This window comes from Takifugu flavidus, chromosome 15, assembly GCF_003711565.1.
Source record: "Takifugu flavidus isolate HTHZ2018 chromosome 15, ASM371156v2, whole genome shotgun sequence".
Lineage (NCBI taxonomy): Eukaryota > Metazoa > Chordata > Actinopteri > Tetraodontiformes > Tetraodontidae > Takifugu > Takifugu flavidus.
Window position 1 is genome coordinate 6,602,317 of NC_079534.1, and position 17,597 is coordinate 6,619,913.

General features: G+C 45.0%; 1 protein-coding gene and 1 long non-coding RNA gene across 2 annotated transcripts; one reads left to right on the forward strand and one right to left on the reverse strand.

The window, feature by feature from the left end:
* Positions 1 to 4,599: 4,599 nt before the first annotated feature.
* LOC130538575 (uncharacterized) lies at positions 4,600 to 10,134 on the reverse strand. The gene is made up of 2 exons (XR_008953912.1): positions 9,922 to 10,134; positions 4,600 to 9,380 (listed from the first exon to the last, which is right to left on the reverse strand). It is a non-coding gene; the product is annotated as an uncharacterized LOC130538575 (long non-coding RNA).
* Positions 10,135 to 10,206: 72 nt separating this feature from the next.
* Positions 10,207 to 17,221, forward strand: amotl2b (angiomotin like 2b). Its single transcript, XM_057056302.1, has 10 exons — positions 10,207 to 10,475; positions 10,925 to 11,732; positions 12,145 to 12,313; positions 13,611 to 13,755; positions 13,851 to 13,940; positions 14,525 to 14,996; positions 15,098 to 15,199; positions 15,294 to 15,481; positions 15,558 to 15,689; positions 16,070 to 17,221. The coding sequence occupies exons 2-10, from the start codon at positions 11,020 to 11,022 to the stop codon at positions 16,147 to 16,149; spliced, it is 2,091 nt and encodes a 696-aa protein (XP_056912282.1). The 5' UTR covers positions 10,207 to 10,475; positions 10,925 to 11,019; the 3' UTR covers positions 16,150 to 17,221.
* Positions 17,222 to 17,597: the final 376 nt, after the last annotated feature.

A 17,597-nucleotide genomic window follows, 5' to 3' on the forward strand; every position in this document is an offset into this window, starting at 1 on the left:
CACTCCTAATACTGTATTACTCTGTGTGAAAGAACATTCCTCACCCCCCCTCCCAGCACACACACATACTCAGGAACGCGCACATCCTGTTACTTCTCTGTTTGTCACAGGTCTGGAATTCTTTAGAAAAATATGATAAGTGAAATTCCCACACTTTGGGCACTCTCTTTTCACATTCTTTGGCACTGTCTAAGTCAGGGCAGCGTTCCAGTTTGTCTTCCTGCTGGGCTGTTGATGGTCTGAGGGTGTCTGGAGAGGTGAAACCTGAACTACTTCCAGTCAGGACCCTTCAGTCATTCTTCATACTATTGTTGTGGGCAGGAAACTGTGAGGAGGCCCTTTGTAAGCTTGGCACAGGCCTCCAGGGTAGTGTGTGTGAATAACAACAGCTTGCTGCACTGAAAGCAATTTTGGATTTATATTTTCAAAATGAAAGATGTGTTTTGTTTTCTTATGAATGATTAAGATTCAGCCTTTTCCCACCATAACTGTAAAGTAACATTAAACTAACTATTTTTTTCCACCCTTCCCTTGTACCAACTTTCCCCATATTGGCGACCCCCTAGTGGTAATGATTACACAGACGTTTTAGACCAATTTCATCTTTCAACTGTTCTGTAAAAGACTGTATGCACTGTCTGTCCGTAGAGAACTTTCCAGATTTTATCCATGCACTTAGTTGCAGGCGTAGCTGTGTTTTCCTCAGGGGTGGCAATGTAATGGCAATGTTTACATACTGATAAGATAGTGGCTATTACAAGAGCTGGATTGTTGTTGTTGTGTATACATTTGTGAATAAATTCAAGGAGCAGACTGCATTTAATTTGAAACGGTAACAGTAGCTTCTAATGAGACATTTGTACAAACAACCTTTGGGATCATTTCATTTTTGTTGGGCCCCAGGCAGCTAAAATGAGCTTGCTGCTGCAAACAATGAGATTACATGTCTTTATCTCCAGATTAAAGATGACTTAAACGGTCTTTCTACAGGTTGTGTGAAAACATTCCTCTGTGCTTGGTGCTGTTTGCAAAAAAGATTTACCTTTGGCTTCTTACTTCACACAGAGTCAGACCACTTTGTACTTCTGTCTCTGGGGGCGTCGATATGTAGCACCTCTTTTGACAAGATTTCACCCTGGTCTTAACATTAACATATTCACAGTTTTCCCACCCCCTCCACACACACACACACACACACACACACACACACACACACTGCAGCATTCAGAGCATGGAACCTCTCCCTTCCCTTCTATACCTCTCCCCACTCCATCCCATTACGCTGTCACAGAGAAGGATGTCATCAAGGTCTTGGAGCAAAGTCCTGATGCCAGCTCCTCAGGAACGCTCAGAACCAGCACAGCCCAGCTTGAACTGGCGTTCTCAGCTTTTGTCAGTCCATCTGAGTGCTGCGTGCCACCATCCATCATTCCAATTTCAAAAAGGGAAGAGAATGACCTTTGTGAATAAATTCAGTCACTTGGGGAGCTTAAAGAAAGAACACCCTGACCTTGCTAAGAGCATCTACAGACTCCTGCTGGCACCGTTAGCCTACAGAGACAGCCGCTCCCTGGATGATGCCTTGAACTTCAGTCTCCACCACCTCCACCAGCACCTGAACGGATGCGCTCTTCATACAGCGAACCCACTTCATCCGTCCTACAGGAACCAACAGGTGTGGGTTGGCAGCTAACTATTCCCGTCCCCCTGGCATTGGAGTTCCACAAGGTTGTGTCTTCTCCCCATATCTTTTCTGCTTAGATGCTACTGACTGCATTCATTCCTCAGATGAGCTGACTGAGGTTGGTCCTGGGCCTCATCAAGGATGAATTAGCCTAGAGGAACACGGAGTAACAGTGCAGGACGTACACACAACCATGCGGAGCTCAATGTCAAGACGATGGATGAGCTGGTCGTGGTCATGGTCACCTGAAATGACTCATTGAGGGACATTAAGCCTGTAAATCATGGGATGGCTTCAGCCAATCATACAGCTAACTCACAAATTCCATCTAAATCCCGTTTTGTTGCTGTCTCTGCTTTGATTGGTTTGTTAATTAGATTGTCTGGGTGTTTTTTTGTCTTCCATTCAACAGAAAGATCAAAGCAATGAGCTCAAGCAGGCTAGTTCCCCTTTAATTAAACCTAAATGTAGCTTTGCTACATCTACAATCTTGAGTTGCATTGTAATTACACTCTAGAGTTTAGAAAAATGAAGCTGAATAAAGTATTTACATCACAGGCAGAAGGAAACAGCTGAATCAGAAAATATCTTTGACACATAATGATTATTTTGCTCCGTTATGGAACTTTTCCTGGATTAAGTATTTTAATGTTGCAGTCTTTTTCACTACTGGGTGCAAAGTTTAAATTCTGACAAACAAGCCCCAAAAGCATGAATATTTATCTCTGGGGTTTACTAAAAGTCAAGTTTGTCTTGAGAATGAATACTCATACTGGATGTATTTTTTGCTCTGGTGAGATGATCCAGTTACAACATTCCTGAGTTACATAAGAGCGACTGAAGTCAATAACGTTCCCGAGCTCACTGAAGTAGATCGGAACACACTGCTGGCACACATAAACACACACACATGCACACTCACACACAAACACACACACACAGTGTCACATGCTTTCCCACTTTCCACAAAACTTTTAACACTCATCACACTCCCAACCTGAAGCATGAACTGAACTTTAAATCTAAATTCAAAAGTCCATTTTCCCACTCCAAGGGGACATGAGGCTGAAATTAAAACAATTACCACCACCCTCTTTTTTTTTAACCTTATGAGGCATCGAAAACCACGAGAGTTCAGTCTGAACACACATCACTGCTTGTCTAGACGTCTTACTAATTTAAAGAAAGGCTCGCTCAAACTTATGAAGTCACCGCCTGTGGTTGCCTTTTTCTTTATTGTTTGGGGTGAGATGGTCAGCTCTGAGGACAAATATCCAAACCTCTGGTCAGAATACTCCTCTGCAGTAACTCTCACTGCTCCTGCATATGTGTGTGTGTGTGTGTGTGTCCCCCAGAGGTTGTATAATGACATGCTGGCAGCGCAGATTGCAGGGTTGCCATCGGCCTGGAACTGTAAACACAGCGGAGGGACGCTTGTTAGGACATTCCAGAAAAATCCTCAACTGGGAATTCTTGGAAGCGCATTGCGTGTTTGCATTCTTCCTCTGGGACATCAGCGCGAACAGGGTGTCCTCTGATCGGTCCGCAGCAAGAGTTATATTAGGAAAAACGTCAGCCAGCAGATGTTGAGCATTCCTTTGCAAACTGTGAACTGAAAAATGGTGGAGGGGCTACTGCCAACCATTTGTCCCATTTTAAGTCCTTTTTCCTGCAGAAATGGTAAACATTCTGTAGTAGTAACTCCTGCAACTACACCAATTGTTTCCATTGAATAAAAGAACAGTGGAAGTCAAACCAATGCTCAGCATTTCACTGATAAACTAGTTGTTCATGGCACTAGCAGAAGGTTCGCTACAGTAATATGAATAGTATTAATAGTAGCATAAATTGCATTAGCTTATCTTCTTAATAGCCAAAATTTTATTATGATGTTCACGGTTAAGAACAAGCCTTTAAATTGAATTTTGAAGACAAAGTTAGAATTTCTTTGTATTTTTAGCTGTTCTTTCGAGGCAGCTGATTGTGAGTGTATCTCATTAATCCACAACTTTTATTCCTCTCTGAAGCTAAGCTATATATAATACCCATATATAAGCATATAGAATATAAATTCTGTTAGATCTGAGACCTTCTCACCCGTCATTAGGTTGTTTAAGTATAAATTTAGTTCCTACTGTTTGCTTTCACAACAGCTTCGTGCATTCCTGGCATTCCCTCATCAGCTTAATGAGCTACTCACCTAGAATGGTTTTCAAATAACAGGTGTGCCTTTTCAGGAGGGACGGATGTTTGGATGATTGTCACATTTTTTGTGCACGCTTAATGTGTTTGAGACCATCTGTTGTGTTGTGCAGGAGTAGGGCTGGTATGCAGCTAACAGCCCCATTTCACTGCTATTATCCCCCATTAAACCACTCAACTAAGTAAAGAGAAACAGTCCATCATCAGTTTAAGAATGAAGATTTCAAAGACTTTAAATGTGTCCTCAAATGCAGTTGCAAAGACCATCAAATGCTGATTTATTGATGCTTTAATCTATCTGGGTCAACATACAATGTGCTTTTCTGAATAACCTTTGAGCGATCCGAATGGATTTTGCCGTTATATTTTCCTCAAAGCCTTAAGACGGGTTGTCTGTTAAAAACAATACAATGATCTTCTTTGAGTCAACACAACAGAGTCTCTGTGTGTCAGCAGGCACGTCCAGGTCCTGAGCTGGAACCCTTAACATATCTCACTGATGAATCACCATTACTCGCTGGTGTAAGTGTGAGTAAAATGGGGAATTTTTCCATTGCAGACAATTAAGAGATTAGTGAAGCTGTGCAATAACAGAAATGAGTTATTGATTTTTAAAGAAAAATATGATGCTGAAGTTGGGTCATCAAGTTTAAGTTAGGAGACAGCCAGGTCCAGGTTTACGAACATAAAATAAATAAAGACAGACATCAGAGTACAGAAATAAAATGTTTATTGAAGTAAAGCAGTTTTGAGTCATAAAAAGATGTGACTTATGCAACCACATGCAACATATAGAGAAACCGGTGGGTTGCAGTCTGTATAACAGAATCTAATATTGTGAATAACAGTTATTTAAAGTCTCTGGAAGCATACAGGAAGCAAAAAAGTGAAATCCCAGCAGAATGTGAGTGCACTGCTGTTTACGGGTAAGTGCATGATATTGCAAAATATGGGCTAGCGCCTAATGTCAAAACACTCGCATTGCACAACATCAGCTTGGCAGCTGGGGAAGTGCAAACAACAAAGGTATGCTGACTAAATAAAAAGGCACGGAGGAAAGATCAGTGTTTGTTTCACCTGCAAACCCTCGCTGAACCCCCCCAAAAAAAAAAAACACGGGTTCCTTGCAAGCCTCCGCTAATTCACTTTAAAACCTCCCAATTCATCCGTGACATCAAAAATTCACAATCAAAGCGAGAGCTGTGAAAATCAAAAGTTTTGTGACTGGGTGGTGTTTAAACATGCCCCAGGCTGTCTTGGACTCGGCTTCGACGGTGGCAATGGCGTATCCTACTTCCTGCGACGGCCTGACTGACGTCTTTTTCCTTCATGTTTTACGTGCGTTCGTGACCTACCTGCTCCCCCTTAACCTCCATCCACATTATCTCTCATAACTGTCATTCCCCTCCTTGCTTCTGGACAGTGGAAAGCACCCCTGACCCCCTGCAAGTATGTTTTCAGAGCTGCTGAACACCACACATAAGACCCCCTCCTCCCAGTTTCCACAGTGCTGCTAGCCAAAGCCAGCCATCAGATCACATGCTATGTGCAGTCTCAGCAGCAGAGCGATGCAGCTATTTGCTGGGGGCATACACGCTGGGACCCGGTTGAATGACTGGCATTCTGGTGACCTCTCTGGCAGCTCTCGTTGGGATGCGCGGCTGTTTTAGGACAGAGCGTCACGCCTTGTTGCTGTGTCATTTGTCTGGTAGGCTGCAGGCATGTCGTCCATGTGGCACAAGGCTGCAAAATGTTTTTACACCTCTAAAGGGCACCGCGCACCGGAATCCCTGAAAGGACTTCACAGTACCCAGTGGAACCAGGGGAATAAATGGGACTTTAATCTCATTTCTGACTGAGCCCCTGTTGATCTATTCCGAGTCGCTCAAAAATTTAGGCCAAACCTTATGCAACCCCTAGAAAAATGCGAGCTATTTGTTTGTCGTCTGGCTGCCGGGCCCCCGTAAGATGAATCCCTCTTTTCCAATTTTATGACTTGTTCCACACGTTGACACTTGACCTGACACATTTCGGTCACATGTCGAAAACCAACGAAAAATAGGGAAGAAAATTGAGAAATGGAATGTCTTTTCATGTGAATCTCAGCTATTTGCCCTCAGTGCCGTATGACTAATATGTCTCAGAGCAGAGGCCAGTGTTTTGAGGCTTTAAGTTGCTATAGAGACGTAAGCAATTTAAATCTGCTGTGTCAAAGGTGCACCGTGTTTTACTAACCAATGGCACAAAAATCCCATAAAATTTAATCACGGAGAGGAATGTGGACGAATGCCTAAACATAAGCTTAAATCAGGAGAGGCTTTTCCCAACACTGTCCTGTGAACACCTCCCGTCCAACCATCTCGCCTGTCTTTCGCAGGCAACAATGCCCTTCATGTGGAGAACACGATACACCACGCTGCTCAGATATCACCACTGAGGAAAAAAATGTGGATTTTCCAGTTCCTCCGTCAAATGGGACTGGTTGTCCGTGCTCATCACATTTAACCTTCAAATCCAAATGAGAACATTTGCTTTTGCAACTCAAAGACAACCTCTGGACTGGTATCGTCAAATTATTCAAGGTCTGCCAGGCTGTTAGCGTCCTACTACTAGACAAATGCTGTCAGAACCATTTGGGAACCATCTAGCACAATCTGACTGGCCATCAGACCTAATTATCCTGTGTGATTAGTTGACTAAACAGTCTGAAGTGTTGATACAACAACGTGCATTTTTCTGTTTCCGCGTTGGTTATGCTACATTTCCAGCCGAGCTAATCCCGCTGCTTATCCATCTGCTGTTTATTTTCATGCAAACAGCAAGTGCAAGTATCACTTCTCTTATCCAGCTCAAAAAAGAAAATGGAAGAGAAGCTCTGCTGAGGAAGCCATGAACACAACCTGCCTGTAAACGTCTGCGCCACACATCTGTTTAGCTAGCTTTGAAAACTTAACGGATGCATCACTTGTGACTAATGTCTGAAGTCTGCGAATGTCGGGAAATTCCCTTGAATGCAGCTCGACTTGCCGTAGCATGCAGCCGTTTCTCCACTCTATCATTCTAAATCACCTACCAATAACCTGATTGTTACCACTAATGGGACTTTTTTATACCTTTACGGTGTCGGCGAGGAAATGAGTCAAACCACTTTACCGTGTTCGCTGTGCTAAAATTTCATTTGGCATTACAATCAAAGCTGCTGTGAGACACGAATACATGGGAAACCTGTCGTCGGAGGTTCTCTGAGAACAGGATACCACTTACTGCACACCTTGTCTTTGTCTATTGTGTGGACGAGGAAGTCGTCCGTGGATGTTAGAACCACGGAGACAAATTCATCCCGCTCCTTCCACCACTATCAGTGACATTCCTCACCAATCTAGCCATATCAGATGACCTTGTTTGCTATTCTGCGTCAGTCTTTCCCACACGGTCTGACATGGATCCTGTTCTATCTGGTACCTTCAACTCAGACCAGCCATGAGTCTTGCCCCTGAATACCTGAGTGAGTCCAAAGACCACTGCAGATCATGCACAGTCCAAAGTACACCGAAAAGTACAGGTCTTGGGTTGTGGAGTCACTCGTCATATGGCATCTCTTGTCTGGAAAATATCAGTGTCCCAGTTAATGTTTGCAACAACCTCGTTGAGCAGTTGTGCCCACTGTTCAGCAGAACTATTGTTTTGTGCATAATTCCTGCTCTTAGATGACAAAAAAGGCGAGTTTCTGAACACACTGAACATGGGAATCCTCAAAAATATGCCAGGAAGGAGGAAAAACAGCAGGATTATCAACAAGGCATAAAGATTATGGCAACGGAATGTCACACTATCCTTTCAGTACGTACAGAACATGCTTTTTTTCTTGATTATCCATTTACAGATACAACTAAAACAGCACATTCCTACTCTCTGTATTGGATCGTGACAGCTTACCCAACAATCTAACCAAACACTTATGAGGAATTATCAAAAGTTCAACTTTCCACCTCCCAGACTGGTTTTAATAGTGAACCAAGGATGCGTCAAATTCATCAAATTTGTTTTCACTTACCGCTCTGTATCATAACCACATCAAACACTGTGGTTAGCCTTATCGCAAAAGGGTTATATTTTGCTTTTTATGCACTAACTTCTTCCTTGTTTCATGCCACAGTCCAAAAATGGGCACATGGGGTTGATTTGAGACACTAAATTGCCCCACTGGGTCTTGAGCAGGGAACTAATTTGCTCATTTGCCTCATTTGAACCGACTGATTTCAAGATGTTTTGTTATACTTTTGTTTATTTTCATTCCTCGCTGCTATTCCCCTTTTTCGCTAACTTGCTCTGTTTATGGAGGTGAGCGCCGTCTGGGCCTCAGACAATAAGAATTGTTGTGGCGGGCCAGTTTGGGATGTTCATCTCCTGTAATGGCAGACCGAAAGCGTCCGTAATTCTCAAAAGGGTCAGCCTCGCATTCCTCTGGAAGTTCACAGGAAGTGTGTTACAATGGAGGACAAAATGGCCAGAGGCGTTGTCGGCCAGCAGACACACACAGGGAGGGAGCAGAGGAAGTCGTGAGGCGGTGTTAAATGACATGAGCAGCGTTTTAAAAAGGTGGAGACTGCGCTGCTTCACAGTGTGGATCATGAAATGCAAACATGTTCCACTTTGCTGACCAGTCGCCTCCCCGTGAGAGCCGCCCACAGAGACACAGTGTCTGCATACTTGTCTTTTTTTTTAAAGGACATGTTTAAGAATACACGGCATCTGAGACATGACAGAAATGTGTGCATGAGTATAATTAAAGGAGGGTAAAGAGAGCTGGAGGCAGGACTGCAGACACGTATGATCGATGCAAACTCATTGGATCTGGAGATTTTGAAGTCTAATGACATGACCAGCCTGGGGCCAGTGGACACACTGTACAGCAATCAATCATGGCCCGCTTCTTTGATAGTATTCATTTGTTTAACGATTCACTTAGAGTTTGCGTGCGTCTCATTAGTTCCCAACTTTGTTCTGCAGCAACGCTGCAGTCAGTAACCACTGAAATATTTATTTACATGGCCAATGGTGAAAGTCAAAGTCCCCGTCTAAAGTTCACAGTATATCCTCAGTGAGGGGATAAAGATATTTGTTTTCTTTTTCTTTTTTTTTTGCTTGTAGAGAAGAAAAAGTGCCATAAAGATTTGGTTTTTGGCATTTAAAGTAGATTTTTCTTCATCTTTAAGTCGGCAAAATAGGCAGAAATGCAGGAGGAGATAAAACAGAGCAAAGGAGGGTAAAACCTGCGTCCATCAGGCATCTTGTGATGATGTGTGGACCTCAAACGCAGTGGGTTGGATGAGGCCTGCGCGTTTTAGACTGGAACCACGAAAAAGAGTGGGATGAGTGGCGCTCGGGGCGTTGCATTTTCTAAGCTTTCTGTTCCACCGCGCAGAGGTACGGGGCACAAAGAGCCACTGTGTTTGTCATAAGGTGGCATATGACCCCAGATTCCAGGAGACAGCTGCAAAACACAGCACACACACACACCCCCACAAACAGAAAGATAGAGTTAGAGAGAGAGAGAGAGAGAGAGAGAGAGAGAGAGAGAGAGAGAGAGAGAGAGAGCTTGAATTCTGAAGTGGGATGAATTTAGTTTTGGAAACATTAAGGTACAATAATCACTTGATTATTAACAAACTAAAACAAACAAACAAACAAAACTACATGAAAATAAGATATAATAAATACATTTAATTGGCGCCACTTTGACCAGCAACTGTGTCTTTCTGAGGCCAGAACAACAATTTTGGGCACAACATATTTCACTTAAAAGCAAAGAAAATCGATGAAGCATAAAACAAAGTTAAGCCTTTATACAGTTCTAAAGAATGCCGTCTCCATTAATAGCTGCCAAATGAATTCCGAAATATCGTTAGATAAATGCTAGGAATGCAGCAGTTTGCTAAATGAAACACATGTTTGTGCAGTTGTGCCCTTAGGTCAGGATTAACACTGCTGTTACTATCTGTCTTTTTTTTTTTTTTTAATAATAATACATTTACCATGATCAAACGGTAGTAAATGATTGTCTCATGATTAAATTTAACGAGGGAGCTTCATTCTGCGGCTCAGTCACATTTGGGTTGGATATCCCTCCTCTGTTGAGGATCTGAAAGCTTCTTTAATCTCTGCTCGGGACGCGGAAAGACGTCCCGGCAAACTTACGCACGAAGGAGAATTTACTTTTATAAATTCCTCATCCCGTGTCCAAATTTAAATACCTGCATGTATTTATGAAGCCCTCGCCGCCGGGGCTTGTCGCAGAGGGCTCCCCCTCCCCCTCTGTGCTTTTACGCTTTTGATCCCAGAAGGACCTCGCGTTTGGCATTCCAGGCATTCCGACCTCAGTCCCTCCTCGGTTACTTATTATCGCCGCCTGGTCTCTCCACAATCATTTCACAGCAACAGAGGATCGCGGCAACCCGTCCGCGTTACACAGGAGATGAGACTCATTTAACTCGGGTTGGATAAAAAGAAAAAGAAACGTGGAAATACAAGTAAAGTTGTAACGAACGAGGTCGACAACCGCGATTGTTTATGATGAGAGCGTGAGCTGGTAAGACGATCGTCCGTTTTCTCCCTTTTGGCACAAAAGAAAAGGCGACAAAGGAGGCGCATTCGTGCCGTCCGCCTGGAACTTTTCACGGCGCGCTCCGTTTTGACGGAATTCTAATAATAACAGCGGCCGCTTATTTGATTATTTAATGCGCTAAGACAGTGTTTAAAGTTGTTTTAGTGCGCTTTTGTGCGCTTTTGCTCCCCCGTGAGACTGGAATTTTAGGTGCACGCGTTTTTGTCCGCTGTGGAAAATATGTTCGCATCTATGCTGCTCATGTAAATTCGAGCCGTCCGTTTTAGACTGCTCTAAAATGAAATGTTGATAGAAATCGCAATTAGTGTTCAAACAATTATCTTGACTACAGCTGCCCTTTCTTAGTACTGATATTTAAATGATTTAAAATGTTTAAAATGAGACTCTTTATTCTTCCATCTGCTGTGTTTCAGGTTCCCTGCCGAGTTATTCAAATACCCTGCATTCAAAATAAGGAAGAGCTCATTTGTTCTTTAAAGGAGATAAAGACCAACAGAGACAAAGAGATATGACATCAACTGAAGAGCCATCTGGCACAGTCTTGCACCGGCTCATCCAGGAGCAGCTTCGCTATGGAAACCCCACAGACACCCGTACCTTATTAGCCATCCAGCAGCAGGCCCTGCGTGGAGGCAGCGGGAGCAACAGCGGACCCAGCAGTGGAGGTGATATGGGCCGAAGCCCACGATCCTCTCTGGAGAGTCTCACCCAGGAGGAACTTCCCTTTCCCCAGCTCTCTGCGAGGCAGGAGCCTCAGGGCCAAGAGCACCAGGGGGACTACCACCACTCAGAAAGTGGCTACGACCTCTACCAGCTGCACGGGGAAGAGTTGCCAACGTATGAGCAGGCCAAGGCTCACTCTCAGTATCTGGCCTCTCACTGGGCCCATGCAGGCCCCATCAGGCAGCTCCAGGAGGGGACACTTCTGCACGAGGGGGCCTTCCACGAGGAACCAGATCTGATGGAGCTTAAGTGTAGCCATGCGCGGTCGCTCAGCGAGCACCACATGCAGATATCACTGGAGAGGAATGATGCCGCTGCTAAAGCAGAGGCCATCAAGAGCAATTCACACAGCTACCCTGAGCTTCCTTACAACACGTACCGGAACATGGTCCAGAGCCTGGACAAGCGCAGCCCTCCTCCAGAGTACTCGGCCCCTATCCAGGGTCAAGGATTTATTCCCCACCAGGTCCAGGAGTCCGTGCAAGCACAGCAGCACAGGTACGAACGCAGGGACAACTTTTTTAATTTCTACATGCTTGACGACTATTTTCACGATTACATCATGTGGTGTGGTGGAGTTTTTGTGCTCCAGCCAACCCTGGAATCATAAGTTCGTCACTGCACTTCACATGCTCAAACACATACTTACTCGTGTGAGTCACTCGATGCTGTTTCCTTCTCGAAATGCTTGTGGGAAAACAAGACCAGCCCAGGTGATGTTTGTCATGCCTGGCAAAACTGGATCATCATACTTTGGCATGGTTACTAGCTATTTACCAGCGTAGCTGGATATCAGCATCAGTTTACTTTTTCAATCTGGAATGAAGTGATCCCCACACACACGCACACAAACACACACTGATTTGATATGGCTATATTAAAGAGGTTTTCTATTTATTTTTTTCCACAGGTATGTCCAGTCTAGTCAGTCGACAGACGTCCCATGCTACAACGCCTTCAACAGCCTGCCCCCTGCAGGCTTGGAGGAGCCCAGCCAGGTGGAGCTGCTGATGATGGAGAACGAGCGACTGAGGCAAGAGCTTGCCGCGCACAGGGAGAAGACCAACCGTATTCAGAAGGTAATTTATTTCTGATGTGGACCTCTGATACTTGATGACATTTGGGCCATTCAAAGTCACACGTTAATTGTGGGCTGCAATCACATCCGCCACATTCTATGGAAATGGCGTAAAAGGGCACATTATAAATCGAGGATCAACATTCAAGGGATGCACAGTGAAAGCCAGGCCCCATCCCAGCCACCTGTCAGTGAAACACAACCCCAGTTCACAGTTGTCTCCGTAACATCCATCCCCCTCATCTGTATGGGACAGATGAGATCAGCAGCTGCTACCTTCCATACCAAAGAAACACAAATAGAGGTCACAGCCTGCTACTGTGTTTACACACTTGCTTCATTGTGTAGCTGACCCGGCAGAGGCCTCTTGTGTGTGTGCGTGTGCTTTTAGGGGAGGTCATAGATTTTCTGCATAATCTAGGGCTTGTCAGACAGCAGTCAATTGGGTTGTGACCCTCACACACGACAGACGGGGGTGGGGCGCGCGGGTCCCTGACAGGTGGTCGGCTGCTGCCTAGAAAGTGAAAGGTCGTCTTTGTTTTCACAGCATATGGCACTTTCGCCACATTCTCCCTTTACCGACAGCTTGACTTCTACTTTTCCATGGTTGTCCAAACCAAACTAACATCTTATTTAGTAATGGTGAAATATTTTCCCTTTCCATGCGGTTGAAACAGAAATGACAGTACCGCTCAGAGTAGAATCCACTTTGTTTGAGTTATGTCACATGGTCTATGCCTTATCTTAGTCTTAAAAAATGATAATTGCCAGGGTTGGAAAGTTTTCTCCGTTAGGCCACAGCCCTGGGTAAACATGCGTGTGTGACTGCTATAATGGCGGGTTACTCTTCCACAACCCAGGCACAGGCATGCACACCTTTCCTTCTCTGGCAGCCTTCCCAGACCTGTGTGTGTGTGCACGCTTACGTGTGTGTTAATGTGAGCCCGACTTGTGCATTGTGGTGTGTTTTGCGCTCACACACCTGGAACTAAAGCTATCAGGCCTTAGGAATGTAGATATAAATCAGTCTCACAGGGAGTGGTGTGCGCTTGAATTCCTTCATGGAATTATATAGAAACAGTTTTGATGTAACAGACGCTATATAAATAAAGGTTGATTGATTGATATGATGCGTGCACATACACAAAGTGTACAATAAACACAGACATATATTCATATTTTGAAGTACGTACAATATCAACATGAATTACCATTCCAGCTTCTCCCTGGTATGAGAAGGTTAACCAAAAAAATCCTTGTTCCTGTCCTCCTCCTCTCCACCAATCCACCCATTTCAGTTGGAGCAGGAGATTCAGCGAATTTCAGAGGCCTATGAGACACTGATGCAGGGGAGCACTAAGCGGGAAAGTCTGGAGCAGACGCTGAGGAGGAGGCTGGTGTCCGAGATAAGGAGGCTACAGGATTTCAACAGAGACCTCAGAGGTGAGTCCTAAGATCGCTTTGAAACCAACACAATAAGGGAAGGACTGCCACAATTCCTAGTAATGCTAATGTTGAAATTTTCAAACAAATTTCAGAAAACTTGGAAAATGCCAGGACGCATGTTGCGAAAGAAGTGGAAGCTGCCGACCACAACCAGCACATCATGGCGAAGCTGCTTGAGCAAAGTAAGTATGCTGTTTTGTTATTTGCCACATTCCACTCCCTGGCTTTGTGTTACATCCTCTTTTGTAATCAGCGTGCTTGATTGGATTGAATCTTGGGGCCCACTTTGTAGCTAAGGGTATCCTGCATGCAGGAATTTCACTTGCGTAACCTCGGCTTATTTGGTAAGAAGGCTTTATAATGGGGAATTTAGCGCATGTAGCACGCTGCAATTGGAAACGAATGAGCTCTAAATCACAGCGTGGAATCGCAGAAGGTCAAAAAAAGAGGTCCCCCACCACCCGTTATGTGTGATTTATGGTGTCTGTTAAGGAACTGGACACAAGCAGAGTGCTGGTGTTTGTATGGCCTTGATGAGGAATGCTCTATGCTATGTGGGTCAGAGGGATGGGGTAGCCCCCTCCCATTCCACCTCCTTCCTCTCTGCATTCTTGGAGTGCTTTTCTAAATGAGGAACACTGGCTATTATCTAGTAATTCTCATTCTTTCTAATGGTAGACCCCAGGGGTGTATTTAAGATTGGTCTTTTTTTCCACGCAAATACCTGGGGGATACGGTAATTCAACGTGGCTGTTTTTACTTTCAGACGAGGAGCAGAACTTGGAACGAGAGCGCTCTGAGCGCGAGCTACAGAGGCTGCGGTCCACTGCGGAGGAGCAGGGTGTCCGGACGAAGCACCTCGAGGAGGCCCTGGAGGTGGCGCGCAGGCGGTTACGCCAACTCGAGGAAGAGTTGAGAAGAAAGAACGCCTATGTGGAGAAGGTGGAGAGGCTCCAGAGTGCCTTGGCCCAGCTCCAGTCCACTTGCGAGAAGAGGGAGAGCCTGGAAATGAAGCTGAGGAACCGACTTGAGCAGGAGCTTAGAAGTCTGAGGGCGCAACAGAGGCAGACCCAGCCGCCAGGCGTGACTGTGAGTTCCCTCCAGGAGCGCCTGCGGGAGCGGGAGGAGCGGATCCTCGCCCTGGAAGCTGACATGGTGCGCTGGGAGCAGAAGTACCTCGAGGAGAGCACCATGAGGCAATTTGCCATGGAGGTTGCTGCCACTGCTGCTGCTCAGAGGTAACCATCACAGCTAGGGATTCCTCAGCCTCATCCTTGGGATGTCAATGTCTTTGGGAACACAAGGCTAACCCCAATGATGTTGTCTTTTTCTTCTGTAGGGACACCACCATCATTAACCACTCGCCCTGTCACTCTTCCAACAACAGCTTCAATGAAGATCTCCCAGTTGCAGACTACAGAAATCAGGAAATGGAGAACAGGTGCGTATCCGTTAATGATGTATCTTTTTTGGGAATCACGTCAGAGATGTGGCAGATCCTGACCTTTGCCCTCTGGTGTCCATTTCTTTTTTAGGATCCGTGCCCTTTACGCTCAGATCTTGGAGAAAGATGCCGTCATCAAGATCCTGAACCAGCGGCTACACCAGGACCAGAGCCGGAAGGATGAACAGACCCCTCACGCAAATAAGGCAGCAGCGTCACTGCGACCCGCTACCTCCACCCCCTCCATCAGCACCACTATGGCCGCGACAAAAACTAGAGGTGAGGAGTTCGCCGATCACCTTCGGAATCGAGTAGCATGTGGACGGAGAGTGACTCTCCCACTTTCGCCTTTCAGTTAAGAGCCTTTCTGATGACCAGACTCTGCCACACCGTCAGCTGTCTGCTCCACCCGAATCAGGAAAGTCAGAACAGGAAGGAGACGGAGCCAAAGCCACGGAGGCTACCAGCACGACAAAACTCAGTAGTGGTGAGTAACCCATCAAAGATGTTTGTTTGTTTTGTTTGTTAGCTACCAGTACAAAGAGTGATTCGACACAGACGCACGTCTCATGCAGCCAAGTCGTTTTGCAACACAAATTCATGGGTTTTATTGATTTAACCATACTGCTCCTAAGTTGGCCAATCGGATAACATCTGTGCAGGCCATGGTTCATAGTGTGGGCCTGGTGGAATGTGCATAGTCGGGGAAAGAAAAATGCAGATCAGTTGAGTCCATGGAGAGTGTTCTGTGTGCCTGTGGAAAAATGCTGTTAACCTTTAGTCACTGAACCGTATTGAGGACATTTTCCACTGTTTTAGTCATAAAGTGTTTAGTGTTGACCCTTTTTTTTCCCCCTTCCCCTGTAGACAAGACAGCGCCCAGGAAATTGAATCCCTTCAGAGGCCTGGAAGACCTGGAGACGGAGGCGGTGGAAATTTTCATTTGAAGAGATGTGAGAAAACCCAATTCTGAGAATCTTTGAATAGAGACTGAACAAAACATTGAATGGAGGAATGTCATGGAGAGAGGCCAACGAATAAGGAAGAAAAAAAAGGACATTTTCGCATTTTTGGAGGCAGAGCTGTGCTCCCACTCGCATATTCTCACAGCTCAGACAGCTGCAGGCAGTTTGTCCAGCTTGGGGGGGGGGGTTGTGATGAATCTTCTGAGGTACTTGGACAGTATTTTGGACTGCAATGAGAAAAAAAAAAGTGTTCTCAGAAGGTGTATGCAATATATTTATATATCTTATCTGGTTTCAACATTCCCCTAATGTTAACTTAAGCATCATGCGCTTCTTGATAAATAAGGTTATTTGCGTGGCCATTTCCCTTCTTCGGCTCCAGAATGTGTCAATTGGAGTAACCCAACACCCCCGTCCCATTTCTATGATCCCTTTGTTTAATAATTTAAACTTCCAGATGAAACACTGCTGATTTAAGTACTCGCACTGTCCACGTCTCCTGAGCTGAGTAGCCGGTCCTACCACACCTCGGTGGCGTGGGGGGCGGTGGGAGTTGTATGTAAAATTGGTGTTTGATTTTTCTGTTTTGGGATGGTGTTGAATTCATCATGTGTCGCTTTGTTCCCCCCATTCCCCCCAGATTTCTTAATAATGTGTTTGCATGTGTGAATACAGTATGTGAGTGCGATTCCCGATGGTGGCGATTCTGCCGGTTTGGTCGCCACTGTGGGATGAACGTTAAAAACAACACTGTGTTTTTTTTTCTTTTTTCTTGTTTACTGTGAGCTTTGAACTAACAACAGGTTCATTAATATTATTGCTATTATTATTGTATTTTATACAGATGTTTTATTGGTATTTTAGATATAATAGTGCTTTGAGCGGGATGCCAAAGAGTTTATGTATGTGTATTTGTTCTAAGTTATGTGCTGACAATCACGGATATGTCGAGCTGTACACAATCAACCCAGTGTTGACTTCAAATGGACATTTCTGTGAACTTCAACCAGTATCCAACATTTCATAAAACAATAAAATATTCTAATATACATGACACCTTTTGACGTTGCCGTGGAGCTTTCTTCTCCTCTTCGTTGTCACCGTTGCTTCTGTCTCGCCACGGGAGAAGAGTGCTCTTCATTAACGGCCAGAGAGCCGCATTCCTCCGGGTTCAACTTTCTCGGGTGGCCCCGCTCCCTTGTTCCCTTTTCGCCATTACCAGCGTGCTTGACATAGATGGCATTCTCACAGAGATGTGTAATTCTATAAGTGACAAAGACAGGTTTCGCCCAGATTAGCCTCAGTGTTGCTACTCGAAATTCCGACGCGCAGGCCTGTATCGCTGCTAATGCGTCGCATTCCGAATGTACTCACACCCAGGAGTGAACATGGAAGAATGTGGGGCCTGAGCAGGTGACACCATTTTACAG

Bases quoted from the DNA above. Each gene is read 5' to 3' on its own strand.
- amotl2b (XM_057056302.1), top strand. From the start codon at position 11,020: ATGACATCAACTGAAGAGCCATCTGGCACAGTCTTGCACCGGCTCATC. The intron at 13,756-13,850 runs GTGAGTCCTAAG...AACAAATTTCAG, and splicing joins TTTCAACAGAGACCTCAGAG to AAAACTTGGAAAATGCCAGG. The intron at 15,482-15,557 runs GTGAGGAGTTCG...TTCGCCTTTCAG, and splicing joins GGCCGCGACAAAAACTAGAG to TTAAGAGCCTTTCTGATGAC.